Source organism: Apodemus sylvaticus, chromosome 7 (assembly GCF_947179515.1).
Source record: "Apodemus sylvaticus chromosome 7, mApoSyl1.1, whole genome shotgun sequence".
In the NCBI taxonomy this organism is placed as follows: Eukaryota; Metazoa; Chordata; class Mammalia; order Rodentia; family Muridae; genus Apodemus; species Apodemus sylvaticus.
Window position 1 is genome coordinate 65,754,776 of NC_067478.1, and position 27,841 is coordinate 65,782,616.

The 27,841-nt window shown below is 44.3% G+C and overlaps 1 protein-coding gene across 9 annotated transcripts in view; it reads left to right on the top strand.

Annotated features, from left to right (window-relative positions):
• Map2k5 (mitogen-activated protein kinase kinase 5) overlaps positions 1–27,841 on the top strand; it is a 221,215-nt gene that overhangs the window by 100,368 nt on the left and 93,006 nt on the right. For all 9 annotated transcript variants that reach the window (XR_007978789.1, XM_052188077.1, XM_052188076.1 and 6 more), the window contains 3 exons: positions 16,254–16,327; positions 17,251–17,301; positions 22,302–22,373. Coding sequence is in view for 8 of the 9 variants with exons in the window: in XM_052188077.1 (XP_052044037.1) it covers positions 16,254–16,327; positions 17,251–17,301; positions 22,302–22,373 (197 nt within the window). In the remaining variant the exon portion in view is untranslated. The remainder of the gene's footprint in view (positions 1–16,253; positions 16,328–17,250; positions 17,302–22,301; positions 22,374–27,841) is intronic.

A 27,841-nucleotide genomic window follows, 5' to 3' on the forward strand; every position in this document is an offset into this window, starting at 1 on the left:
TATGAAGATGTACTTACTTAAAATCTTTGAAGCACCTACCAAGATTAACTACTGTGGAAAAGCTGTCTTCATTATCAGATATAAGGGAGCACCCTGTGAGTACAGCCCGTGCTGACCATAAGTCAGAACAAAGGAAGTGAACAGTGAGAACATTCCAGCAAACACTGCAGCTGAACTTCAAAACATACATCACCACTAATGAGGTGAGAGCCCTGCATATTAATAACCACGGCTCCAGTCACAGCCGTCATTACCCACATCAAACATAAATGCAAGATTAACACCTATGCCATTTCTGTGGGAAACGTGAGAATACCCTGGCAGTAACTGCTCTTGCTTTCCCCAAGGATAAAAAAGAAATAGAAGGGTAATGAGAATAGAACTTAGATTAAGAAAATAAAACCAGCCATCAGTCGGGGCCATTGTGCAGAGATGCGGAAACTTGTCGGGAGAGAAAACTGGACTTCTTGTATAGCAGTAAACCTTTCTATATATGAACTGAGGCAGTTTTACTTGTCTTCCCCAGTAGGGAGGTGGGTGTGGTGCATACCTGTAACCCCAGCCCCTGAGAGGCTGGGGAAGGAAGGCAGCGAGTTTCAAGCCTGAGATGTAAGGAAACACTGTCTTAAAGCAGCTTTGCAAAACAGTTCTTACCCAGATAGATCTCCATGTAAAGAAACTTCTGTCTGTGGGCAGACAACTTAAATGGACCCAATCTCTTCTGATCTCAAAGGAAAAAAACCAACTCTTTGTTTCAGCAAACATGCTGGAAATTTTATTTTCCCTGGTGTTACTTTTCTAAACTGAGCACACCTAGACCTCTCCAGGGTGCTGCCTTAGGTGTCTCAGCTGATGCTAGTCTATTCCATAGCCATTCTTTCTATTGTGTTCAAGGTGGTGTTATGGGTGTTTGGGGAAATCAGTTCCTATACTTATGAAACATATTTTTAGTAGGGGTGGATGAAAAAAATATATATATACACACACATACATATATATATACATATATATATATACACATATACACATTATATACATGCATATATACATACACAATAACTACAGTGTTAAATATAGAATGCATTAGAAAGTAATTGTCTAAAAAATATAAAGAAATAAAGGTTGCCAACAACCCCCCCCAAAAAATAAAACGAAGAGAAAAGAAAAGAAAAGAAAAGAAAAGAAAGTAGTTAGCAGGAAGCTTGTGCACACGGCGCTCACAGAGAAGGCGGTTTGGAATGCAGGCTGAAGGAGGAGTAAAGAAACACTCGCACACTTCTGAAGGAATGGCCCCGCAACTCCTCCTAGATATTTACACAGGAGAGTTGAAGCATTTGTCTCTCAAAACTAGTAAGCACCTTTTCCCAGTGGCTTTATTCATAAAAGACGAAAACTGGAAAGAACCCACCCATCTTTTATCAGGCGGACGGGTAAACACACAATGGAGCATCCACACCATGGTGGAGCAGCCACGCTGCGGGCACAATGCAGCAGGAAAGGGACTGAGCTTCTAGTCCGTGCAACAATGTGGCCAAAGTGTTCTAAGACTCCATTCAAGCAATATTCTGGAAAGATAAAAGTAGGAATGAAAAGTCTTAGTAGTTGATGAAGGAAGGATGGCCTACGAAAGCATGAGAGACACCTGAAGGAGCTGTGCTTCAGGAAAGGGGTTTTGTTTTTTAAGAAAGGAAGCAAAGGAGACTTTTGCTGAGCTGAGGAGAGGCTTAGTCAGTCAAGCACCTGTTGAACAAATTAGAGGGCCTGAGTTTGTATCTTGAGCACCTCTGTAAGAAGACAGGTGGTGGGTGGGACAGAGCTGATCCCACAGTAGGGGAGGCAGATAAAAAAGGATCCCTATCACATCAGTAAGTTCCTCAAAGCATAAGGAGAAGAGCATTGAGGAAGATGCCCAGTGTGGACCTCTCACCAGTGTACATTGGTGCACATGTCCTGAGCACACACATAACAGTACACACAGCACACAGAAGGACTTGGTGGGTTAGATGCTTGCATTGAAAATTAAGTAGTGTCATTAGCAGATTTTTTTCTTTCTTTCTTTCTTCCTTCCTTCCTTCCTTCCTTCCTTCCTTTCTTTCTTTCTTTCTTTCTTTCTTTCTTTTTTTTTAGTTAAAAGAATTTAAATGCACGTATTGTGTATGGCATAGGCATGTGACAAGTCCAGCATTCTTGTCCCAGCTGTCAAACTCAGATCATGAGACTTAGTCGAAAGGATGCCTATTCCTGAGCCACCTCACTGGCCCTAATACTGGAGGCCATGCAGAGTCACAACTTGGACAAAAAGTGACAGCGTCTTGGTGGTGGTGAATCTTAATATAATTGTAGATTCACAGAAAATTGCCAAAAAAGAATGTTCAGAGAGGTCTTGCAAAAGCATCCTTCTGGAGGAATCTGAGAAGACCAGAGGCTGGTCATCTGAGTGACCAGGAAAGTGCTAGCCTGTGTCATATAGTTGACAGTACCTTGTAAATGACATCAGTACAGTCTGTGCGATTAAAAGCACCATAAATATATCCTTCTCCAAAATTACTGTGTCTATGAGAACAGAAAAGACATGTAAAATCTTTGAATTTCTTAGAAAAGAAAATCTGATGTCAAGGTCAGAGTGTTAAAAGCTGTCTGAATGTGTGTAAAGCTGGGATTTGTGGTACAGATAAGAAGGAAACGAAACTACATTCACAAGAGCGATCCCTCAGTGGTGGAGCATTGCTACCAATAGAAAATAATATGGTTGATTTTAAGTGATTCCTGATGAAATCTAGTTTGCACAAAGCTTCCATAACCGCCTCTTTGCAGACACTAGACAGCAGGGCTTCACTTCAGGTTGCAGGGAGTTTTGAAGTAGCCTAGGCCACATTTCACGTCCTGAAATACCGGTTGGTTTGTTTGGTTTGTTTTGTTTTTTCAAGGACTGGTTAGCGTTTGAGCAATCCAAGTCAATTTAAAGGAGTCATCCCCAGTTGGTTTTATGTTGCAGAGGGTAATGATGGGAAAACTGGATGGGCGCCTTCTTCCTAGTGCTGGGGCTGCCTAGTCAGGCACATCTGTCAGGGGCTGTTTGTGTTGAGCAAGTATTAGTGGTGAGAGTCTCTGTTAGACCTCGGCTCCTGTTAAATATCCTTTACATGAAGGCATTCCATGGCAACGCTATAATAGATCATAACTCGTGAGAAAAGATGACTTAGCCAATTAACTGAGGTAAACAAACCAGTTTAATGAGTGCAAGTTGTTGATTTTTCTCCAGCTATGACTACACAAGTGAACATTCTAGAAATTAAGCCTTCTTGCCTGTATTGGTAATTCATTCTCTTTGCCTTGGGTAATCACAGGGATTTCTGTATGCATAATAATGGTTTTTAAAAGATAAATGTTACTTATAAGTGTTCTGTTTGGAAAAAAAAAGTGCCAAGATTTTATAAAGACCTTTCAAAACTCAACAGAAAGAACAGAAATATTAATAGAGTTAGATAATGGGCAAAGTACATGGGGATGGACAGGTGGCAAGTAATCACATAAAGATGATTCTCATTGTCCTGTAGAGAATGCAGACCCACACCACAGGGACAACTGCAAATACCAGTGAGGCTACAGAGAAATTAGGTCAGTTGTTAGCAGCAGGAAAAGGGGATAGTCCCACTGTTGACATTTCTCAGAAAAACTGAGCACAGTTACCCTTATAACCCAAACACAGACTTGCGTCCATACAGCACCTGTACACGCATGCTCATCGCAGCTTTGTCCACATTAACACAAAACTGGCAACAACCTGCATGCCCTCTGACAAGGGAACGATGAAATGCCTAGTGCATCCCTACCATGGGCTACTGCTGAGCAGTGGGAAGGAGGATTGGTGAGGTCAACAAACTGGATAAGTGCTGAGAATTATTCAGAGTGAAAAAGGCAGTCACAAAGTTTTGAAGTCATAAATTTCAGTTTATATAACATTCTTGAATGATAAAGTTAGAGAAGTGGAAGGCAGATCAGTAGTTTCCAGGGGCTGAGGCGGTGGAGGGTAGGGAGTTGGCTACAGAGGGCACAGTGAGGAGCCGTGTATGGGAGTGTTTCACTTCTGTCCCTTGGCAGGTATATTGTACCTTAGGTTTACAAGGTCCTGCTGTTATAGGAAACTGTATAGAGGCCAGTACAGTCTGTCTCTATTGTTTCTTCCAACCACATGTGAGTCTATGGTTATCTCAAAAATCAAAAAACAAAAACAAAACACTGTCTTAGTTAGAGTTACTATTGCTATGATAAAACACCATGACCAAAAGCAACCTGGGGAGGAAAGGGTTTATTTGGCTTCCACTTTCATATTGTAGTCCATCATTGAAAGAAATCAGGACAGGAAGGCAAACAGGATAGGAACTTAGAAGCAGGAGCTGATGCAGAGGTCATGGAAGGCTGCTACTTACTGCCTTGCTCCCCACAGCTTACTTGGCCTGCTTTCTTATAGAACCCAGGACCACCAGCACAGGGTTGGCACTAACCACAAGGAACCAGGCCCTCCCCAGCAATCACTAATAAGAAAATGCCCTACAGACTTGCCTATGGCCTGATCTCATGAAGACATTTTTACTTGAGGTTCTCTCCTCTCAGATGATTTAAGCTCATATCAAGTTGATATTATGCCAGCCAGTACAACATTTAAGAAAATGAAAATCAACATATGTTAAGAAATATAGAGAAATATATATATATATATATATATATATATATATATATATGTATATATACACACACACACATATATATATGAAATGCAGGTAATTATTCCTCTAAGACTGTCTGTGTGGTGAGGAGTTGGGATTAAAGGTAAGTTTCATGATGGTAGTGTGACTTGCACTGTTGACACACAGGCTCCTGTTCAGCCACAGCACAGGCACTGCATAAGTCACAATCAGCTGCCTCTGAGTTTTGTCTTCTAGGTAAATCTGAAGTTTCAAAGCTATCAGAGGGAGAGGACATCTGGGGAGATGCAGCCATAGGAAACTAGTAAGGGTGGCCGTGTGCCTGTGCTTCTTTATCAGATGAATGGCTTGGTCATCTGGGATGTTTTTAATTCTGGAACTTTCTGTAGTGTGGCTTACTTCAAAGTCATCCTGAGGGAGGAGTGAATGATATCCTGAATGACTGTGTAAAATGTTCACATGAGCACAGCCTTCTCAGGGACCCCAGCACCTCAGACCTGTGGGACAGCAAAGCCTTCCTGTGGGCTGTGTTTGAGTGTTGACAAAGGGTTGAGCAGAGACTGTCAACCACAGCTTCCGTCTCCTGGCTTTTTAGAACCCGAGTGCTCCAATAGACTTTCTACCACCATTAGCTCACCCTGCCTCCTTGTTCAAAAAACAAAAACAAACTAGAGACATACAATAAACCCACCTCTGTTCAGCTTTATAGAATCGATTCAGAGCACACGGCCTGCCGGACCCCAGCTTTTCGGCATGTGTCTATTGTTTCTCCTGTCATCCTAGTTAGGTCAGTCCCAAAAGCTGTGTAAAGCAGCTCTGCATTGTTATTTGTGGCAATATTAAAAGGCAAAAGGTGTGTCATCAGTGGCACATTCTGCTCAGTCAAATGGACTACTACATTAGCAGACTCCACATCCACGCCTTCCTCAAGGGCATGGCTGAAGGTGGCCACCACTGTGGGAATCAAATCTAGTTTTTTGCTTCTGGAGGAGTAAGTTACTGCTGTCACTTACTGCATATCTTGTGGGGCTACTCTAATGGACCTTGTGTGGGCATCATTTTGTTTAGTCTATATGACAGCCTTGTGAGGAAGGTCTCTGTCTTTAAATGAGGAAATGGATGTCCAGAGGCTTACTGACCTGCTCAGTGCCCAGGGAGCCAGTCATGGTCAGCGTCTCATGCAGGGGTTAGAGGACAGGACTGAAGGGTACAGTCTGGTTTTACTCCTTATTTTACCATTGACCTTTCCAGAGGTCACCTGTGCCCCTCCGAGGTAACAGCAGTGTGTCTGAAGCACATATACAGCGCTTGGTATAGTTGAAACCATTGCTCTTTTAAAAGAGCAGCAAGAAGGTGAGAAAGCATGGCTTTCCTTAGAGAGAAACCCAGCTTGTTAGAAATAGGAAGGAGGCACTCAAGGAAAGCATCTAGGCTGTTGGGAACCAGAGAGCTTGGCCCAACACTCCCAGCTGAGCTTTTTGCACAGGTTTCTTGAGAGCAAAACATCCCATGGCTTAGCTTGATTCCCGCCTTCCTGCCTGGTGTGGCACGGACTTCCCAGGTGCCTGACCTATGACTATAATTGTTTTCTCCTGTTCCTTCGCTGGCTTCTAGTATATATATTGCTGGTCTCTCAGTAAAGCTTTGGCATTCTTCTTGCAGAATGACCCGTGTCTGTGTTTTTTGTTAATCCCCCAGGCCTACGCCCGATACTCGGTACTGCGGCAGCGCAGGCGCTGTCACTAGGCTGCTTTTTTCTTTAATTCTCAAAATTGTCCAGTTGGCAATAGCAGAGCTGGATCAGGAGTCCCGGCCACTTCATGCACTCGAGTGGGTTCGTCTGAGGAAGACACAGTTCGTTGAGGCCAAAGGGTTGAGTCAGAGTGACAGGGTGTGGCATCATGACAGAGTCATTTCACTAATTTGAGCTTTGATTTCCTCATCTGTCAAGTGAGACTAATCATTGATTCCTGTCCTAGGGTTAGAGTGAGCTCAAATGAGAGAGCACGTCAGTAATGACAGCTCAGACTAGCAGCGCACAGCGAGTGTCAAGTGTTACCCACCTTAGCCGTGTCTCCTCTTTGAAAGGATCCAGCAGCACACGCTGCCCTCCCTTGTTTATTCTGCATTCCACATCTTCATCCTTTTCTCCTGCTAAGGAGCATCGACAGTTCTGGATCTTCATGTAGTGCCATCTTAGACTCAGCATCAGTTTCCAGGGTGAGGGGAGACCGTCGTCTCTCCAGATTCCCAGGGGTCCATTCTTCCACAGTTAGTGTCCCCCATACATGGAGAATATTTTACTCCCTCTGAAATAATTAGGGAAAGGGAATGAATGACCTGGCTCAACTGTAGAGCCTTGTCTTGCTCACACAAGGCCCTGGGTTCAAGCGCTAGCACCATAAAAACAACAATAAATAAAATTTGAAGGAAAGGAAAATTGAGGGGCTTAGGCCGGTGTGTCCTTAATAGTAACCGTACAAAGGTCTCCTGTTGGTCACAAAGGAGAGAAAGCCATATATTGTTTCTCCTTCAAGTTGAATCATGAGGCTCCAGACAGTAGCCGCCATTTACAATAGCTAATTATGCTGCTTAATTTTATTTAGGGCCTTTGCGAGAATGCCTGGCTGGCCACCCTTTATTCTGTGCTGGAGTGCTTAGAGGAGCGGACATTGCAGCATGGCTCGCTCCTCTGTGTGTTCCTGTTGTGTGCAGATGACTCTATGCAGTGTCACCACAGACTGTATTTAATTGTACCTGCTGTTCTCACTCATTAGAGTGCAGTCCCCAAGAAATAACTAGAGAGATATATTGAGTATTATCTTTTCATAAGACAATAAACTTAATGAAGGGATACTGCGAAGAGTCCCAGCTCAGGGACGGGGGCATCCTAAGAGGGGAAGCCTACTCGATGTGCCCACTGGACCCTAGTGAATGGACAGTGGAGCTTTATGGAGGAAGGACATCAAAGAAGTTTAGTTCTGCTTCTCACATGGCATGTTATACAACTGACTGCTGTTTCCTTAAAAATTATATCATGCAGGCTGATGAGATGGCTCTGTGGGGAAAGAAAGTCCTTGCCACCATGCCTGATGGCCTGAGTTTCATCCCTGGAAGCCACGTGGTAGGAGAGAACCTACCCCTGCAAGATACCCTCTGGGGCACATGTATCCCTGTATAGTGCACGCATACACAGATAAATAAAATAAAAATAATTGTACCATGCCCACTTTTAAAGGTAACCCAGTGAGGCTCACTCCGGAAAGATTAAGCAAGCCAGTACTGTAAACACACAATGGAGATCAAAAGGGAGCAGCAAGTGCTGCCACAACATCTGTGGCAAACAGCTCTCACAGAAGTCGGAGTCGGCCTGTGTAGCTTTCCTTTTGTGACAAGAGCATAGAGTCTACTCTGACCAGAAAGTCACCTCGCTAGTTTCTGTGCAGACCCATAGGGCCCCAGCAAAAACTTGACCCCTGATGGTGTGGGGAGCTGGCAGGGGAGGCCCTGGGAAGAGCTGGAACTAGCCCTGGCTTTGAAAGGCTCAGCCTTGTTAGCAAGCCCCAGCTTACTGCTGTTTCTGCAGCTTCTGTAATGGCTAATTGATGCCGCCTGTGTAAAGATCTAGTTTCTGTGAGAGGCAGTTATGGGCACAACATGAGTCATGTCAACATGATACCAATTTCCACAGTCAATTTGGTCAATTCAGTGGAAGGGGAAGGGGAAAAAACTCAGAACATCCTGGAAATCAGTCAGAACAGTTAGGGGAGGCAACTGACTTAGCCATGCTCGCCCAATTGAGTTTCTCATGTTGGAACCAGTCTCTGTAGGCATGGCCTTAGTCATTTGGAGAACTCTCATATATATAAAATGTCACTTTAAAATTAGTTCCTTTTTAAATAATAAATAACCATCATGGGTACCCAGGCCTGTGTGTGTGTGTGTCTGTGTCGCGCATACCTACTTTAAAGAGGAAGTAGCCATTATACTTTATATAATTAGAGTACTTAACTGGTGTTTCTTACTTTTTTACAAATGGAAAAACTACAATGGCTAGAAAGTACCTGAAAAACTATGGATTATCAACTGATTTTCTGGGAATTAGCACTGCTGCTGATAACTTGGGTTTTGAGGCTATTTCCTTAAATATCTTTATTGATATATTGTTATACACCAAGAAAGACACCAGTTTTAAGGATGTGATTGAAATATGAGCTAAATAGATTTATAGTATATGCAAGTATTGCTATAATTTAGTCTCTACTATTCCATCACTCTACCAAGAAAAAGTCTCCATACCCATTCACAGTCAGTCCCTGCAGCTGTCCGTGCCCCTCCCCAGCCCTGGCCCACTCCCCGGGAAACACTAGTCTATTTTCTGACTGTATAGATTTGCCTTTTCTGGGCAAAAATAGAGTCATATAACATGAACTGTAATGCCTTGTTCTTTGTAGTTCCTGTAACATTTTTAATTGATCTATGCTATAACATTTGTCAGCCATCCATTCCTTTTGATTACAGAATACTATTGGCTATACCATGTGGGTGTGGCATCCTTTATTCATTTCCTAGTAGAGGGAGGGACATTCGTAATTGTGTATGGTTTGGGACTGTTAGGAATAATGTTGCTGCTATTTCTACATGCCTTTTTTCCTTTCTTTTCTATTTGTTTATGTTGGTGGTTTTCATTTTTAAGGTAGGTTCTCACCTACCTAGTTGCTTGTTTTATAGCCCAAGCTGGTTGCATACTTGAGGCTGATCTCCTGCTGTTGCTTTCCAAGTGCCAGAATAATAGGCATGTGCCACCCTGTGCAACGTGCATGTCTTTCTAAGCTTCTATTTGTTTTTGTTGAACAGACACCAGGGAGTGGAATTAGTATCCGTTTTTAAATCTCTGCAATCACTGCCATTCCAACAGCCTCAGAGCTTAAGAACTTGGCATTTGCCGTCACTGTGCAGTGTGCAGTCAGTGTTACTACCTAGGGTTTCGTGCTTTGTTAAAGATAGGGTAGCAATGTGACCACAACACTCTATGGCCACTAATCAGGGGCGGGAGGTTGAGACAGGATCTCACAATTCTCCAAGCTGGATTTAAACTCCCAGGCTCTAGCCATCTTCCTGCCTCAGGTTTCTGAGTAGGTAGGACTACCTGATTTATTAACCATGTGGCTTATGTTTAATTTTGAAAGATGCTTTAGTTTCTATTCAGTTATAGACCCCTGTAGACCAAAGGGGACTCTCTTCAACATGACTCAAGACCCAATTTGTAAATCTTCCATTCTTCTTGTTCCAGGTAATTTTTTTTCACTTGTCTAAGCCCTTCACATTACTGGCCAGAAGTGCTGACAGCCATCTGTCACTCCTGAGATCACATTCATATCACTTAGCACTTGGGTCTGCAACAGTACCTCAGACAAGCTTAAAATCTGTACAGTGCATTGAAGTGTTGGAAACAATCATTCAAAAACTATTCATTTATGCGTCGAGCGCTCAGCTCTGTGTCAGGTAGTGATAACCACGGTCTCACTAAAGTCCCATGTCAATCTTTGTCAATATGAGAAGATCAGACCTGAGAATATATCCAGATACACTCAGATATCAGCAGGACTGGGTTGATAGCCAATACTTGGCTCTCAGGCAGTTGCCAGAATCTGAGAACTCAGTGAGGCGACTTAGCTCTGCTCAGAGGTGTAATTGCTTGTTTGGTGCGCTCTGTGTGCAGGGTTGATGAGCAGATCTGAGACGCTGTCCATCACCCACCTTGCTTAGCATCCCCTGCTTCCTCTTCGAGGACGTGACCAACAGGATCTGCCCTGACTCCCCAAGCCCATCCATAACAAGTGATCTAGAACTCCGGGCGTTACAACGAGCCACTTGGCACGGGCCTCCTCTCACTTTCTCAGCATGATGCTGACTTCTTGGAATGAGACTTTAAAGCAGGGAACACAAGCGAATAATGTCTCATGCTTAGGGGTTAGAGCTAGTTCTCTTTTTCATTAAAGATTTTACATGGCAATAACACAAGCATGGCCTCTTTAAAGGTATGAAATGAACACGCAGCCCAGGCTTCTGCATCTTTGTATTTTCTTTGAGAAGATGTCTCAGTTAAAATCAATGCCCTAGCATTCATTTAAGCTCTCTTGCCTTCAATAAAACTAATTGATAAACCCTAATAATTAATGGCCTGATTAAACCAAAATGACTTACATCTGCCCTGATGGTTCCTATTTATAATCAGTCACTTTAATGGCTCATCTTTTGTGCTTTGCTTACAGAAGGCAGACCATGCTATGACTAGGTAACTTGAGGGAAGAGCAGCAAGCCTTCCATGACTTTTATTTTCCATAAGTTGCCATTACATTAGAATAAACACAGATAGAACTGTTTTCTGTACAATAATCTTTAGACCCAATCAGATGTCTGTGGCTTTTGGGAAACAAAAAAAAAATTATCTCAGTATTTCTAGAGCTCTTCCTGAGCGATGTAGATGTTTGATATGAGAACTGATGTAGTGAGGGCAGTGACTGTCTGCTAGGCTTTGTGGTAACTCGGCCGCACTGTGGATAGCATAGACAGTGTGAAGGAGACCTGAAATCAGTGGTGCTGTTCTTAGCCAACATTTAAAGATGTCCTCCTCAAATTCTGTCATTTGCATTCAAATTTAGTTCAGTTTAATAACTGAAACCCTAATGTAATCAGTCTCCCTTGTGCCTTTAAAACAGTGGTTCACATCATGTCAGTCACAACCCCATTGGGAGCCCAACAATCCTTTCACAGGGGTCACCTAAGACCAGCCTGCATATCAGATATTTGCATTATTATTATTCATAACAGTAACAAAAATTATGAAGTAGCATAGGAAGAACTTTAGTGTTAGAGTCACCACAGTATGAGGAATTATATTAAAGGGCCCAGCATTAGGAAGGTTGAAAACCTCTGCTTTGAAAGATTTGAATTGGCTTGTGTTGAAAGGTCAAGACAATGGTGATGTACTAAAATAAAACTTAGATAAGGGCCCAGTGAGATGGCTCTGGGCAAAAGTATTTGCTGCTGCACCTGAAAACTCACATAGTAACGGGATAGAAGCAACTCTAGAAAGTGCCCATGTGCGCGCGCGCACACATACACACACACACACACACACACATACACACACACACACACACATACACACGCACACACACACACACACACACACACACAGAGCAGTGTGGGCTGTAGTACAACACAGCTGACCATAAGGAGTAATAGAAATATGTCCCTTCTTAGCTATGGTCACCTGGTAGATACATTTGTCAGACTTCTCAAACAACACATAAAATAGGTGAATGAAACTTGTGTTTAAAAATGAACCAAGGGACAGCAATGGCAACAAAATCTTGGTATAATCTTAACTTTTCAGATGATTACTCGGAAGCAAAGAATAGTGTGTGTTCTTTTGGTCTTTTCCAGATGTTGGCTTGAATCCAGGTTCAAGTCTCTAGTGAACTAGTCTCTGATTTAGTCTATCTGATAGGAAATCCCAAAGCATTAGGTTTTAGAAGCACGGCCAGGCTTGGGAACCACTTAGTTGCATGACTCACTTCATTTATATGAATCATCCTGTTTGTTCAGAAAGGGAATGATAGAGATGCTCAGGCTGTAGACCACCTCCCAGGAATGATAGAGATGCTCAGGCTGTAGACCACCTCCCAGGCAGTTTTTGGGGACACATCAGCAGCTCCTGGATCGCTGTTGGTGTGCTCTCAGGCCAGAGATAGCATCTCACTCATTTCTTACCATGTTCTTACATGGTGAAGCAGCCATAAATATTTATTGTGTGGACATTTTTAAATAACTGTGAACTATCAGTTAGGGATGTACCCATTCTAAAGAATGTTCTGGGTCAAAGACGCACTATCTTCTCAGACTAATGCACGCTTCTTCTGGCTGAGCGGGCCAGCCCGTTCAAGGAGCATCATTCATTCACCGTCGCTTCGCAAATGGTTATACATCTACCGGACATCATTCTGAACACGGAGTGCAGCTTGTGATTCATGGAGCTTCCTCCAGAGAAGGGGAACAGGAAGTGCAGTTTTTCCATGTAGAAATATAGGGTGTCACTAATGCTAACCCTTTCAGAGAGAATTAAACCAGAGAAAGAGAAGGGAGGCCTGCGTTACACAGGAATGATTAGGCAGGAATTTAAGGAAAGTGTTGGAACTAGCCCTGCATAAATGAGAGGGCAGAACATTCTAGTCTTAGGATCCACTGAGGAGGCAGAGGTGGCATCAGCTTACACCCAGCCTTGGAGGCTGAGAGACAGCCTCGTGTTTCTGGTTGATTTGGGAAATCCCTCAGTGGTTTGGGCAGAGAATGGGCAATGCTAGTGTGTGTAGGTCTTAAAGAATCACTGGGTTGTTGTGTTGAACACGGATTGTAGCAGTGTCACACTGGTGTGACTGGCTCGGCCGCCCCTGGAGGAGTGCATGCGCTGATCTGGCAAGAGTGGTCCCTCAGCAGCAAGTTCGTTTTATAGATTCTACTTATTTTGGAAATTGTTTTCTACTTTGATTTATAGCGTCTACAGTTTAAAAAGCAGTGTTTTATCCACTGTCCAGCTAATCCTCACAATTTTTCAATTCTGACAAAGGAACTATTATCTCCCTGTAGGCCTAGAAGCTAAAATGTTACAATCCAAGTCCAAAGTCACATGGCAAGACTGGACGTGGTGGAAAAGACCACCGCACAGCTGACTCCATCTGAACCCACAGATGTGGTGAAAGGAGTCTGTTCTGTTCAGACAATGTTTTAAGGTCTTGCTTGAAAAGGGGGCATTTATAGTAGTAAGTTTAATATATTATTGTTAAAACATCACCCAGTAAGTGAGATCCTGTGTGTAGATGAAATAAGTATGAAGACATGTGGCACATACTCCATCCCTGTGAATTTATTTCTTGTGGTGATGACACTGGTACAGTAAATACCTGGTAAGCTGTGCATTGTTCCTCAGTGCCAAGCAAGAGCTCCCATCAGTGCTGTACAAAGTCAAAGGAAGTCATGCTGCTGGACCGAGAAGTCAGTGCAGCACGGAGCAGGCACTTAGGGTAGCCAGAGCAGTTCAAGTTCAAAATATAAGACAGAAGATGATCCAAATGAAAAGCATTCTAAATTGAGGGCCTTAGTGAGAATTTGATTGGTGCCAGGCAGTGGCGGTGCATGCTTTTCATTCCAGCCCTCTGAGTTCTAGCCTGGTCTGCAGAGTGAGTTCCAGGCTGGACAGAGATTCAGAGAAATCCTGTCTTGGGAGGTGGGGAAAATTTCAGTTTGCAAAATAAAAGCAGGTTAAGTAGAATCTAAGATGAGCTTCAGCAAAGGGTGACTGGACTGGCAATGCTGTGTCCTATAGACTGCTGGGACACACTTGAAAGCTCAACAGGGCCCAGGTGTGATGATGCTTACCTGTAATTCCAGCCCTTCCCAGGCTGAGGCTGGAGGACCACAATTGTAGTGATTGTGTTTTTGTTAGTCTGTTTAGTTGATTTTTTTCTTTTCTGTTTTATCAGTTTGATACATCCTTGGCTCATCTAGGAAGAGGAAACCTTAGCTGGGACAGTGCCTCTATAGGCTTGTCTTGTAGGCATTCATTCTTCCTTGATTGATTGATTGATTGATTGATGTGGCAGGGCCTAGCCCACTGTGGATGGCACCAGCCCGGGGCAGGTAGTCTTGGATTATGTAATAGGAAGGCTGAATATGCCAAGGTGAGCAAGCCAATAAACAACTTCTCCATGGTTTCTGCTTCAGTCTCTGCCTTCAAATTCCTGCTTGAGGTCCTGCCTGGCTTCCGTCATTTATGGATCATTATAAGATAAAATAAACCCTTTCCACCCCAAGGTACCTTGGTCATGTTGTTTATCACAGTATCAGAAAACAAGCAAGGACAAGTCAGAGTCCAGCCAAAGCTACATCAAGCCTCTTAACAACAAACAGCAACAGAACACACAGACAGCTCTGTTCTTGGAGAGTGTCAAGGAATCTGTTTAATCTTATCTTTAAGGAGAGAAATGGTGTGCTCAGTGGCATACTTAAGGGTTCAATGATAGTTCTGTAAGAATTGTATGGGAATCAGGAAAAAACGGGCTGAGCTGCTCGGCAAGAGATCATGCCAGCCTGTACAGAAGAACTTCAACCCAGAGTCCCTTCCCACCCCAGCTTGTTAGAACACACTTCCCCTGAAGGACAGAGCACAGACATGACTTCTGCACTTACCCACTTATTGCAAAACAGGCACATCCAAGCCCAGGTCACCCTGTGTGTGGGTCTTGTTCACCCTGCTGCCTCCTTTCAGCGAGCATCCTCTGTGCACTGCCTGCCTGTCCTCAGGGGCTCGGAATGAGGCAGGCAGCAGAAGAGACTCAAGTTCCTGCCTCCATGGAGTTTGCCTTCTAATGTCAGACAGTGGTGAATAAGCCAGTGTGCTGGGAAGGCCCCTCTTCCCTGCCTCTCACATCCTAAGCATCCTAAGGGTCCGTTCTGTCAGTTGTAGAGTTGGGACTTCAAAGTTGAGGTAAATATACACTCTTAGCAAGATAATTTGATGGGCTACCCCAGTGTAGGCTAGAAGTTTAAGGAAGATTAGTTCATCTGCAGAACTGTTTTAGGTATTTCACCAAAGCTATGAGACTGTCGCTTTGAGGTTAGTCAAGGGTAATGCACATAACTGGCTGCCTGTGCTAGACTACCGTCACTATCTATTCAAGATGAAATGTCGAAGCACAAGCCAATGTTGAAAGCATGTACCCTTTGTTCCAGCAAAAGTGGTGGCTCTTGTTTTGCTTGGATAGTTTTGTGACCTCCCTAAATTCCAGAAAAGGCTTATTGCTGTCCCTGACGATGCTCACAGGTGCCCTGTGTATTATTTACTGACTGCCTTGGCAAAGCTATGTCAGTTATTTTGTTAACTGTAACAACACTGACATTGGAAAGGGGAAGGAAAAATAATGGAGATGGCAAGGGAAATGAAAGGAAGGGTGATGTGTGCATGCATATGTGTACACACATCATTTAGGTTCATGTTATATCCTTCCACCTGCTACCAGTGAAGTCTGGGTGGTTTTTCTGGGGTGTGCGTGTGCGTGTGCGTGTGCGTGTGCGTGTGTGTGTGTGTGTGTTTCCACTTCCTTTAGTTTTACTACTTCTTAGATAGGAGCCATAATTTAGCTACACACACACAATGTAAACTAAACCTCTTTTATTTATATGCTTTGGTTTTTTTTGGGGGGGGGGGGGTCTAGTTGCTCTTTCCAAGAAAGTGTGGGGCTAGGGTGATGGCTGTATTTCCTGTTGTTGAAAGCCAAGGTTTGAGTGGACTTGCAATTGAATAGGTTTTGACCTGCTTTCAGATAAAAAAAAAAAAAACAAAAAACTTTGTAGTAAATTTGTCATTGGAATTTGGGTGACCTAGGATGCTATTTCTGCAGTCTTACATGGTATGCATGTGTGCTTTTTAAAAACAAATCATGTCAGTATGAAGTCAGTCACTGGAGCTTTTCTGATCCCTTGTAGATGTGAAGCCCTCCAACATGCTTGTAAACACAGGTGGACAGGTCAAGCTATGTGACTTCGGTGTGAGCACACAGGTAGGTCTTTTTTCTGTCCAGCCTACCCTGTGGATTGAACATCACCTAGCTTACAAATAAACAGGGACTGTGCGTCTGCTCATTGGCCAGCAGGCGTTATTCATTTCTAATCTCTGAGCGCATTTCCTTCATCAGAATATGATTGTTCATTGTTTAATGACAGTAAAAACTGCTGATATTGTAATTACTACTTACGAATAGCAAACTTCATTGCTATGCAGCTTGGCTACAAAAGCGCTTTGGCCAGACAAAAGGGAGGACAGCTAGGGAGCCGTGTCTGGGGAGCCCAACTGGCCCACAATAAAAATTAATATTGGGAGCAACAATGGTGGAGGGCCATTACAATGTGCTGCACCAATTTTAATTAATTTCCATTTTGGGCCTCCCCTGAGAACCCCAGCGAGAGTGACCCATGCGCGTGCTGTGATGTTGATTTGAATCTCAGCCACCTTTCCTCCCAGCCAAACACGAAGCCCGAAGCCGAAGGTCATCTTTGCATTATGAGTTGTCAAAGTCTGTTATCCCTCCAGCACCCTTAGTTCATCTCATTCTGGTAACGCGTGGGGCTCCATCCACATCTTGAGCTATGTGACTGAAAGATGAGGATGTTCAGATTCTACTTCAAATTGACTTTTTATTTCAGGCGGGTTTGGGGCGCTAAAGCACTGAGCATCACGCTTAAGTGAATTGTTTAAGGTTATCTGCTATAAACCATAATGCTGTGCTTGTTTAAATTGGAAATCGCATCCAAAAGAAAAGAGAGATTTAATCATTTTTAATGCCTTTGTGGATGAATTTGTTCCCTTTTACATAATTTTTAGTTGATTTATAGGAGTGCTGATTGTAGGTTAAATGGGGAATAATTGCCCATTTTATTTCCACACTATCTTTATATTGCTCTAACAGGCCGTTTTGTCTCATAGCTGGTGAATTCTATAGCCAAGACGTACGTTGGAACAAATGCTTACATGGCAGTAAGTAAACTTATGCAAAAATAACATTTAAAGCCAACATCCTTATCTTTATGGACTTGGGAATGTATAATTCTTAAATTAATTCCACAGCTTTAGACTAGTAGGTCATAAATTACAAAGTCAATCCAGTCACTCCCCAGTGTTGGATCTTTGGAGAACAAGAGAGGCTCTGTGCTCTAGCTATCGACTCATCTCACTCTGTTAACCTAACTGGTCGGTTCAAGTGTGAAATCGCTGAGTTTTGAAGTTTAATCCTACAGAAAAATTGCACCTCGTGGCATATTGGTTACTTTCCACTCTGCTTATTTAATTAACCCTAATATAGACCAAAACATCAGTCAGTAACATCGGTTGTTTGTTCTGGGGTTATGAACATGCCTTGTCACTAGATCTGAGTAGAATTACTGATGTAACCAGACACTATCTGTGGATCTGTCCATGTTAAGGCTCCCCACTAGGATTTTTCTACAGTGTATATCTCTGTGGTTTATTTCCCTTAGTTATTAAGTTCTTGCAGATATCCTAAGATATCTGCTCCATTTCTTTTTCATACCTTTTAAACAGGAGATGTTATGTATGGCTATAAAAGTCTTTAGTTTGTTGGTTTTCTCAACCTTTTGCAAGAGTTGTTGGGAATAGAGGGGAAAGGGAGGGTACATTTCTGGTATCATTTTCTGAGTCTTACTTGATTTAGGTTTTTATTTTGACCCCGCCCTCCAGCCCTTGCTTCCTTTCCCTGTAGAGTCTGGTTTTAGTTTGGTTTGGTTTTTTGTTTGTTTATTTGTTGTTTTGTTTTCTTTTGTTTGAGACAGGGTTTCTCTGTGTGGCCCTGACTGTCCTGAAACTCACTTTGAAGTCCAGGCTGGTCCAAACTCAGAGATGCCTCAGCCTCCTGAGTTCTGGGATTAAAGATGTGCACCACTACCAACTAGAGTCTTGGTTTATATTTCAGTGTTTAGGCTTGGTTTTTACCATGATGGCTCTAGATTTATGTAAGTAATTCATCTTAGGCTAAAGGAGCTTCTGTTGATGTGCATATAATCATGGGATTTTTTTTTAAAGTACCATATATGCATTTGTGTATCAGAGGGGACTATGGAGATGTAGATATCTCCATGTGGGTCCTGAGGATTTGTCTCAAATGTCGGGCTTAGAAGCCAGTGTCTTTACCTGTAGAGCCATCTTACCAGTCCAGAACCATGGGCCTTATTCTCGGTATTTTTTGTGCATATGTTATGATTATTACAATATCTTCAATGTAGGCAGGACCTGGGTCTACAGCTTGTTATTCTCAGAACAATATAAAACATTTCACTTTCTTTCAAAATGGTTTATTTTGAGTTCTATTGTTTTTTAAGGAAATTAATATTTTTTTCTCTCTAAATACGGAGAAAGTGGATCCGCTGTGAAAGTTGTTGTGTCTGCTTTTTAAAACTTAGTTTCCTCCATGGCTCTCCCAGGGTGGGTGAGACCAGTGAGTCCTGTAGGTAACAAGCCTGCTGAGTGTCAGCCTCTGGAAGAGTTTGAAAACACCATGACTTGCAAAGGAAAAAAGCTATCCATGAAACAACTTCTCAACTGCCCATCATGTTCTCCGTAGCTTTAAATTGCTCTGATAATTAAATTGCATCACTTCTGAGCTACAAATCCAGATTACAGTTGTCTTTCCCAAGTGTACATTAAAGAAATTACTTTTTCCCCCTTTTTGTTTATGGATGAATGTGATGCATCCATATGTTAATTGAAAGTGTGAGGATTAAAATTATGAAATGTTAGCTCAGGTTGGCAAAGCTGAAATTGCTTTGTTTCTTGGGTGAGTGAATTCTAGTCATCAACTTTGTAGTTGAAGCTGCAGAAAGCCTAAGATGCCACAGAAGAAAACAAGGAGTGCCTGTGAGGCAGGGCTAGAGCTTAATTTAGAAGGCTCAGGTTGGCCAAGTCCTTCCCAAAGGCATGGGGACAGCCCTGCAGTACTCTACTGTGGCGTTGACCCGACCTGCGGCTGTGCTGCTGGTCTCTGGGAAAAGGCCTGGACTCTACAGCTTTATGTAACCAACCTATGGCTTCAAACCAGGCAGGAAAAAGCTCAGAAGAGAATAAGGAACTCACAGACAGACAGAGAGAGCTTGTGCAAGAACTGAAGGCCAGCACAGGTGCTGCACGCGGGCGAGAGGGTGACGTCAGGCTCCTTCTCCCTTTTCATGCTAAAAGCCCAACAGCTCTCCTGCCGGAGGGCACACTCACCTTGAAGCTGCTGCTCCCCATCTTGGAACCAGCAGGAACCTCAAGACTGAGCAGAGAAGCAAGAGGGGCAGAGGGCTGACACGCACAACTCTGCCTTGCCTACGTTACCTGACTGGGCTCAGAGCGCCATGCAGAGAGCAGTCTGAAGTAGCTTGTCCACCTTAGGTCACAGAAAATGTCTCCAAACTAAAGGGAACAGCAACAAACCTTCCCGGCAGTCCCAGGAAACCAGCTAGACAAGGCAGCAGGAAGAAGCTCTAGAGGAAACTAGAGCGTGCGGCAGATACTCACGACTTAGGATCACACATTTTAAAGAGGACAGTGGATGTGTACGGCCCGCAGCCGCTTGGGGGAGATGGCCCAGTCGTTAAAACAACCTGCTGCTCCTGCAGAGACTCAGGTTTGGTCTGCATCTCTCACAGCAGGTAGTTCACATCACCTGTAACTCCAGTTCTAGCACATCTTCTAGTCTCCATGGGCATCTGCACACACGCACACACATAAATTCAGGTACACAGACACATACACATGGAATACAGTTTCATCTTTCTGAAAGGGCCCACCGTACCTGGTAGCACAGCAGATTGGACACAGCAGAGGCAGGGTTACTGAACTGGAAGTCTGGTCTACAGGATGGCCACCTGACCCTGCTTGACCCTGTGCTGTGTGGAGATGTGGCCTCCCCCACCTAAGCAGGAACTCTCATCCCTGCAGTCCACATGTAGATAGAATGCTATCCTGATTTGTATTCACCCGCTTTGGTGATTTTCTGGGTAGCCCCACTGAAGAGCAGCTCCCTTTTCAAAAGAGATAAAAGATGTACCTTGCTGTCTTCCTGCTCCTGACAGTTACACCCAGGAGTGTTGTGTTGTAGACAGACAGTCCGGGAATTCGTTAACTAAATATGGGTCCTGGCTAAAAGCCCAGTCACAGGCAGTATCTGGAGGGAGGGAAGTGTGCCAGTTTGAAGATGCTGCCTTGAAGATTGTCTGTGGGTTCAGATTTTTAGGTGTGCTCAGACAGGCCAGGGGGTTTCCTGACTTGGTTCTGGGTGCCCTTCACTTTTGCACACAGGTGTCTTACATAATAGCTGGCTTTCCCTGCTCACGGCTTCCTACACTGTGGACAGCTGTTGTGTGAGGACATAACCCAGCTGGCATCTTGACCAAAGCTCTTCTGTCAGCCTTACAGTACCTGGTGGTAACTTTGTCTTCTTTCATGCTGGCATTGAGGGAAAGGACCATGCATGCCACCGAGCTGCAGATGTGAGCTCAGCTCTGGGGTCTGCAGCCTCGCGCTCACTGCACATTCGCTTGTCCTCCACCAGTGGTCTTGTTCTGCTGTGTGCTTCTCCTCTAGAGACTGCCAGACCTTGTGCTTAGGAAGGTCTCTCATTGCCACCTGGCATCTCGAGTGTCTTCGCTCTTCATAATTCTCCTCTTGTAATCCAGGTTCTATCTTTGGTTTCTGTTCTCAGTTTATACTTGTTTCGGTAGCACAGTGGGCAGATGAGGCGAATGTGTGCAGTCTCATCATCCAGCCCACCCAGACATTTTGTCTGAGAGGTCCCTTGTGTTTGCATGTTTGTTTTCTCTGTATTCTAGAGAAACACCAAGGCCTGAGATCTGCCGTCCAGCAGAAAGAAAAATCAGAGTGAGGAAGGGGAAGTAGGAAGACATTTGATAGTTTCTTTAACAAGTCTGGAGGGTTTTAGAATGGGCAATAGCATAAGTTCTTTTGTTGTTGTATAAATTTGTGTGTGTGTGTGTGTGTGTGTGTGTGTGTGTAGGCCAAAGATCAACCTTGGTCATCTACACCTGATTTTTATTAAAATAGAGTCTCACTGAACTTGGAGCTCACGGGTGTGGCTAGCCTGGCTGGCCTTGTTGTTGGCAACACTGGCATTTGTGCTGTTGTTCCCTAACGGGCTGGCCAGTTCCACACGAATACCTGTGCTCCTGTCAAACTGACTAGAATGGTATCATGGGGTATGGGTCAGGATTTCAGCCCTACCATGATTAGCACTGAAGCCTTGAGCAACTATTGCTCTTTTGTGGGACTTCCATTTTTCTAAGTCAGTTGTTCACTGTGTTCACATGTTGCAAACATTTCTGTAACATGAAGGACTGACCCTGTTTACAACTATTCCTGGTGAGCAGACTGTGCGTGCCAGAGCTTTCTGGACCAGGCACCTGCTACACAACCCTAGGGGAGGGCCCAGAGTCATATATGACACCTTGATTCCTGTCAGAAGAAACCCAGCTGTATGGAATGAAAGAGCTCCAGGAGGTGGCTCTAGGGAGGGGAACTATGACTGTGCCTTGACCAGCCCAAAGGCTTCACCCTCCTGTAAAGTCGGATTTACAGAGAAAAGCTAAAAATAAAACATATCCATAGATTTCAAGACCCTTCTGCCCAAACTCAATTACGTTTTGTACAGTCTTACATATTCAATTTGTCTATCCCCAATGAAAATCTTCGGATTGAAGGGAGGTGGAAGTAGGGTCACGTCTTGGCTCATTTGCTACCTTAGTTTCTGCCCACATTAACTCACTACCTGGACCCTTCACTTACAACATTAGCAACAGTGGTCTTCTATGACTGTGTGCAGGATTCTCTGTTACTTCTAGAATATTTATGTAAATCTTTTTTGCTGTGTGTAAATACCATACAAATGTTGGTGATTCCCGTGTTAGCTGAGCTCACATTCAGTGTAACTAAGAGCAGCTCACAAGCTCCCTCCTGCTTTCTTACAGCCAGAAAGAATTTCAGGAGAGCAGTATGGGATCCATTCTGACGTGTGGAGCTTAGGAATCTCTTTCATGGAGGTATGTTGCTGTTTGTGGTCATTGATAAGCCCTTACTAATACACCCCATTGGGAAGAACGGAGCCTCTGGAAGCATAATGCAGACTTCCAGTGTCCATGCACACACACTCTGTCTGACTCTGCAGACTCCATCTTGACATCCCATGTGGCTCTTGGACTGAGTCTGCATTGTTCTGGAGCCTTATTCCTGGTGTATCACCTGTGTAAGACACACCTAAAGTGCTTGTTAAAAACACAGGTTTGCCAGCCTTACCCAAGACCAGTTCAGTCCATGTCCCTGAGAAGGTGCATGTGGAAACTGTTCCCTGGGTGCACCTTCTGCATGGTCTGGAGCCCAGTTCTCTGAAAGAGAAGTCCAAGGCAGAACAGGATGATGGCAGCCTTGGGTGTGCATGTGTGATTTCCACAGGGATTGTTTGAGTTTGGCTACAGTCATGTGGGAATATATGTTGTAAATATGCTATATACTTCCTTCTTTTTTAAAGAAAAACCTACTTCATTCTAATAATTGGCATGTGCTTGCGGGCAGAGGCGGGTGGCGGGGTGTGTTTGTGTGTGTGCTGTGCTTGTATCTCTACTCTTATTGCTGTATTTAGAATGGATTGTTTTCCTCGGTGAGCCAGGTGCAGTTAGAACTCCATGCTAGGGAATAGACATGCAGCTTGCATTAGAAAGACACCGTGCTCACAGGAACTGCACTCCTAGACAACCTGAGCACTCACTGGGGCTTGAAGAACAGCATCTCAATTCTATGAGTTCCCATCAAAAAAAATAGGAACATGTTTAAATAACACCACAGATCAAGTTTCTATCACAATCCTATCACTTTTGTTTGGTCAAATACATTTTCTGTGATCTTTGTAACGCATGAATGCCATTGTATTTGGAAGGAAATATCTTCAGACCCAGCTCACCTGCACAGCAGGAAGGTGCCAAAATCAAATGCTCAATGTTTATTAAACCATATTCTTCTGCTTTTCCTTGAAAGGTAATCTAAGAGGAGCTGTTCTTTGTGCATAGCAGCTGAGAGGCTGCAGTTGGCAGGTGGAGCTCAGAACCCAGCACTCAGCAGCATCCTGAGGGCTTGTTCTGCCGTTAGCCTGCTTCAGGGTGAACTAACACTGACCTGTGGGACTGCAACTTTGCTAGTATGGAATTTCCCTTGGTGTTTTAAGTCATTCCCATTGGTTATGCTGTATAAATGATCGGTACAGTGCAGAATAGTTGAGGGGTCACGTGGTTCAGAACCCGATGCTGGGAACAGAAGATCCAGGTTGTAGTGCTAGCACTAATGCTAGTTTCCTAGGTGATCCTGAGCCAGCCTACAGTCCTCCTTAGGCTCAGCACCTACTGTTCCTTCTCTGTGCAGTAGTGAGGTCTGAGCCCTGCCTCAGACTGACACTCTGCAGCTCTGCTGCCGTTAACCTTCCCTGCATTTGCAGCAGCTACAGGAGAGCTGTGTGCCTGAGAGGGATACACCCTCCCCTGTTGGAAGCATAGATGCATTGTTAAGAGGGCCAGGGATGCAGCTCCGTTGGTACAATCATTGCATAGCATGCATGAAGGCCTGGGTTACTTGCCAGTGTGGCATACAACTGTGATCCCAACATGCAGAGATGGAGGCAGGAGGATCAGAAGTTCAAGATCTTCTTCAGATACATAAAAAGTTGGAAGCCAGCCTGGGCTTCATGATACTATCCTTTAAAAAATAAAAAAGTACTATTAAGAAAGCGTGACCAAGGGGCTGGTGAGATGGCTCAGCGGTTAAGGACACTGACTGTTCTTCCTAAGGGCCTGAGTTCAAATCCCAGCAACCACATGGTGGCTCACAACCATCCGTAACTGAGATCTGACACCCTCTTCTGGTGTGTCTGAAGACAGCTACAGTGTACTTACATATAATAAATAAATAAATCTTTAAAAAAAAAAAAGAAAGAAAGAAAGAAAGAAAGCGTGACCAAGCTGCTCTCAAGAAAGTGAGATGTATCGACTGATTGTTCCCCTTCTTGGTACTGTACTTGGTTAAAGTGGAGTTATCAAGGAAAAGGCTTGAAAAAGTTAAATCAGAGAGATAGCCAGGGACTAGGTCACAAAGGCTCAAGGCTTCAGATGTTGCCCTGGGAGCAAGTGATCTGACTTCAGTTTCTAGCGAGTGACAGTGCTCCCTGGAGCATGTCTGTAGAGGTACAGACGTGGAAACGAGGATCAGTTGAAGTAGGTAGAAAGATTGATAGATGCCCAATAAATGTAATGTATTGAAACACATCTTCATTGGTGATTTTCTAGGCACCAGCAGTGTGAAGCCTCATAGAGAGGCAGTGCACCTTAGGGAGGGGGATCGCTGCCAGTGTGTTCATGTGTCCTGGAGGCAAACTAGTAAACAGTTCTGGAACTCTGAAGAAAATAGCCTCACATTTGCAATCCTGAGGAGAATGGGGCATAGAGAACTGTGTGAGAAAAGTCAGGTTTGAGTGTGGAATGAGCGGTGTCGGGAGACACATGATGCAGCCAGCGCAGAGCAGAAGCTGGAGCTGGATGAGGGCCTGCAAGGGCTGGGCGCCTCCATGTTCTCTGTGGCCATAAGTGGGTGAGAAGGCAGGCTATAAGGTGAGGTCTGCTTACGGTGGTCAAAAGGGCAGGACGATTAATTGAGGGCCATCTGAGACTGTGGGGTGACAGTCATTGGCCTTGTAGTGCTTCTGGCCCATCAGGCAAGCAAGTGACATGTGACCAACTTAAGTAGTGGAGGAAAAGTCACTAGAGAATAGAGTACAGCCCCTGGCACACATTTTATACCAAATTTATTTAAAGAAATTCATGATAAAGGGAAATGGGGGGTTTGAGTTTATAGATGAGACATTGTGGTATTTTGTGAGTGAACCCCAAGCTCCTTTGTTCTTAGGGTCAGTGTGAGGACAATGCCATCCAAAGGGTCTGGGGACTTATGAAATATGAACTCCAAGGCTGAGACTCCTCTTTCTGTTTGCCAGAATGTAGTTGGTGTAAGTGTGACAGGTGCTATCCAAAACCACTACAGACACACCAGAAGCCCCAGCCTTCAAGACTGAGACAGAAGGAGCATGAAGTCAAGGCTAGCCTGAGCTACATTTAAAAAATAAAAAAGTCCGGGCTGGGGAGATAGCTCAGTCAGTAGAGCACTTTCCACACAGGAACATGGACCTGTGTTTAGTCCCCAGCACCCACACAGAAATGTAGCTGGCAAAGCATGCTGGTAATCCCAGTGCTGAGGAGGCAGAGACTAGGAACTGGGAGTCTGCTGGCAGCTAGCCTGCCCAGTCCTTATGCTCAAGCTCCAAGTGAAAACGCCTGTGTTAACAACCTCTTAAAGGATGTTACCCAAGGCTGGCCTCTGCCTCTACGCATACAAGAACATGCACACATATCGTTTCATGGGCACACAAATACACAATAGACAGAAGTGTGTGTTGCTGTGGCATTTTAAAATCTGAGGGACAAATTACCTCCTGAACCACAGTCAGTATTTTGAAGGCGCTTTGCCACTGCTCTCACCGTTAAAACAGCTCTTGGCATGCACTCCAAAGAAAGAAGCCTTCGTTCATTCATTTACTCATTCATTCCTTCATCAGTTTTCCTGGTATAGATGCCACAGGTAGGCTCTGCATTGCACTGGCTGCACAACTAGGAAGATCCTGCCTCTGGTAGAGGAAAGACACTAGAACCCTTAAGTGACAGGCCTCAGGAAAGGTGTAGACGAAGGACTCCTGAGGACCAGGAGGCTGACAAAGGGTTAACATTTGAGTGGAATTTGTCTTCAAATGAGCTCACCATCAGGAAGGACCAAACAGACATTCCTTCCACAGCCATTCTACCCACCTGAAGTGGACTACTGTAAACCCTTCAGGAGGGACCGCGTGGCAGTGCAGGTGGGTAAGGTCTCACAAGTCTCCTGGCATCGGGGCACACCTTTCTCGGGGTTTTAAGCCAACCAGTTCATTGCCATAGAGGATCTGTGGTGAAGGGAAAACTGGGCATCAGACTAGGAAACCAAGCAGGGAGTTTTCTGTGTCTGCTGGAGTCCCCAGCACCCCGCCTCCCATTCTGTAACCCTCCTTTCCATGGTTCGTCCTTGGTAACTCCTTCCTGCTGCCCCTCCCTGCTAATGTGCTGTCCTGGCCCCTCATGGGAAGTCATAGTAAGACCTCTCACCGAACTCTTTCATAAAGATAATGCAACATGCCACTAAAGTGTGTGGATAAAAAGAATCACAGACAGCTACATTTGTGCCTTAAGCAAAGAACCTTTAATATCAGACTATCTTTTATCTGCCCCCATCTCCTCTCAGGCCAGCAGTCCTCTGCTCCTGGGATAAAGTGGGTCTCCTCCAGATGTTGTCAGCTGTATGAAATATCTGGAGTTGGCAAAGTAGCACAAAGATTGAAATGAGACTGACCATTCAGCCTGAGTTGTGGACAGTGTTTATGGTTTGGGGGATTCAGCCCCTTTCTCTGCTGTGTGCTTACAGCTTGCCACACAGACCTTTAAAGTGTTCGTGGCACACACACACATACACACACTCACACACACACACACACACCGTGGGTTAGTTCTGATGCCAAATAAAGGAAGTCTCAGCGTGTGACTTGGTGTGAGCTCACTGTGTAGCAAGGAAGAAAACTCCCGTGAACATGAGTTCTTCCTTTAAAATGTGCCAAGGGTCAGTAAGGAAATGCTGAGAGTAACGGAGAAGACAAAGCTGTGAGACCAGCAAGACTAAGGGTCCTGAGCTGAGGTGAGCTGGAAGGCTCCTTCCATCCCACAAGACTTGTTGGCCACTTTTACAAGGCTTCTGAGCCCAGTGACCAGGTGATTTTTTTTTTCAGACCTGTTTACCTGGTGCTGCTATTCAACACCTCAGGTCTAAACTTTAGGGTAAAATTAGCTTGACCTGCCAAAACAAGAGCTTTGTTTTCACTGAGTCTGAAGGAGTTTTCATAATCTTTGGGGTGGGAGTGCCAAAACCACATTGAGACAGCTTCTGAATTTCATAAGCAATATAGTCCTTACCTAGTCTCACAGAGAGCGGCCGAGGAAAGTCTGCTCACTTCATTTTTCACTTGTTAATTATTCTTCACATTATGCCATTTGAGTCACAACATAAATCTGTAAATGGGAGATAAACAGCCACATGTTCAAAGGCTGGCCTCAGAGGGAAGCCATCGGTGTATTCTGTCCTCTAACCTGTGCCCTGCATGAGGCGTGAGTGTTATAGAGGAACAGGGGCCTGCTGTGGTGGAACCCAGCTGTAATCCCAGTAGAGGCAGGGGGATTTTGAGTTTGAGGCCAGCAAGACCTCATCTCTAAAAAACAAGCAAGGGTCTGTTGGTATGGCCCAGTGGGGACAGACCTTGCTCTGCAAGCCTGGTGACCTGAGTTTAAGCCCCAGAACCTACTTAAGGGTGCAGGGATCACGGACTTGTCCTCTGACC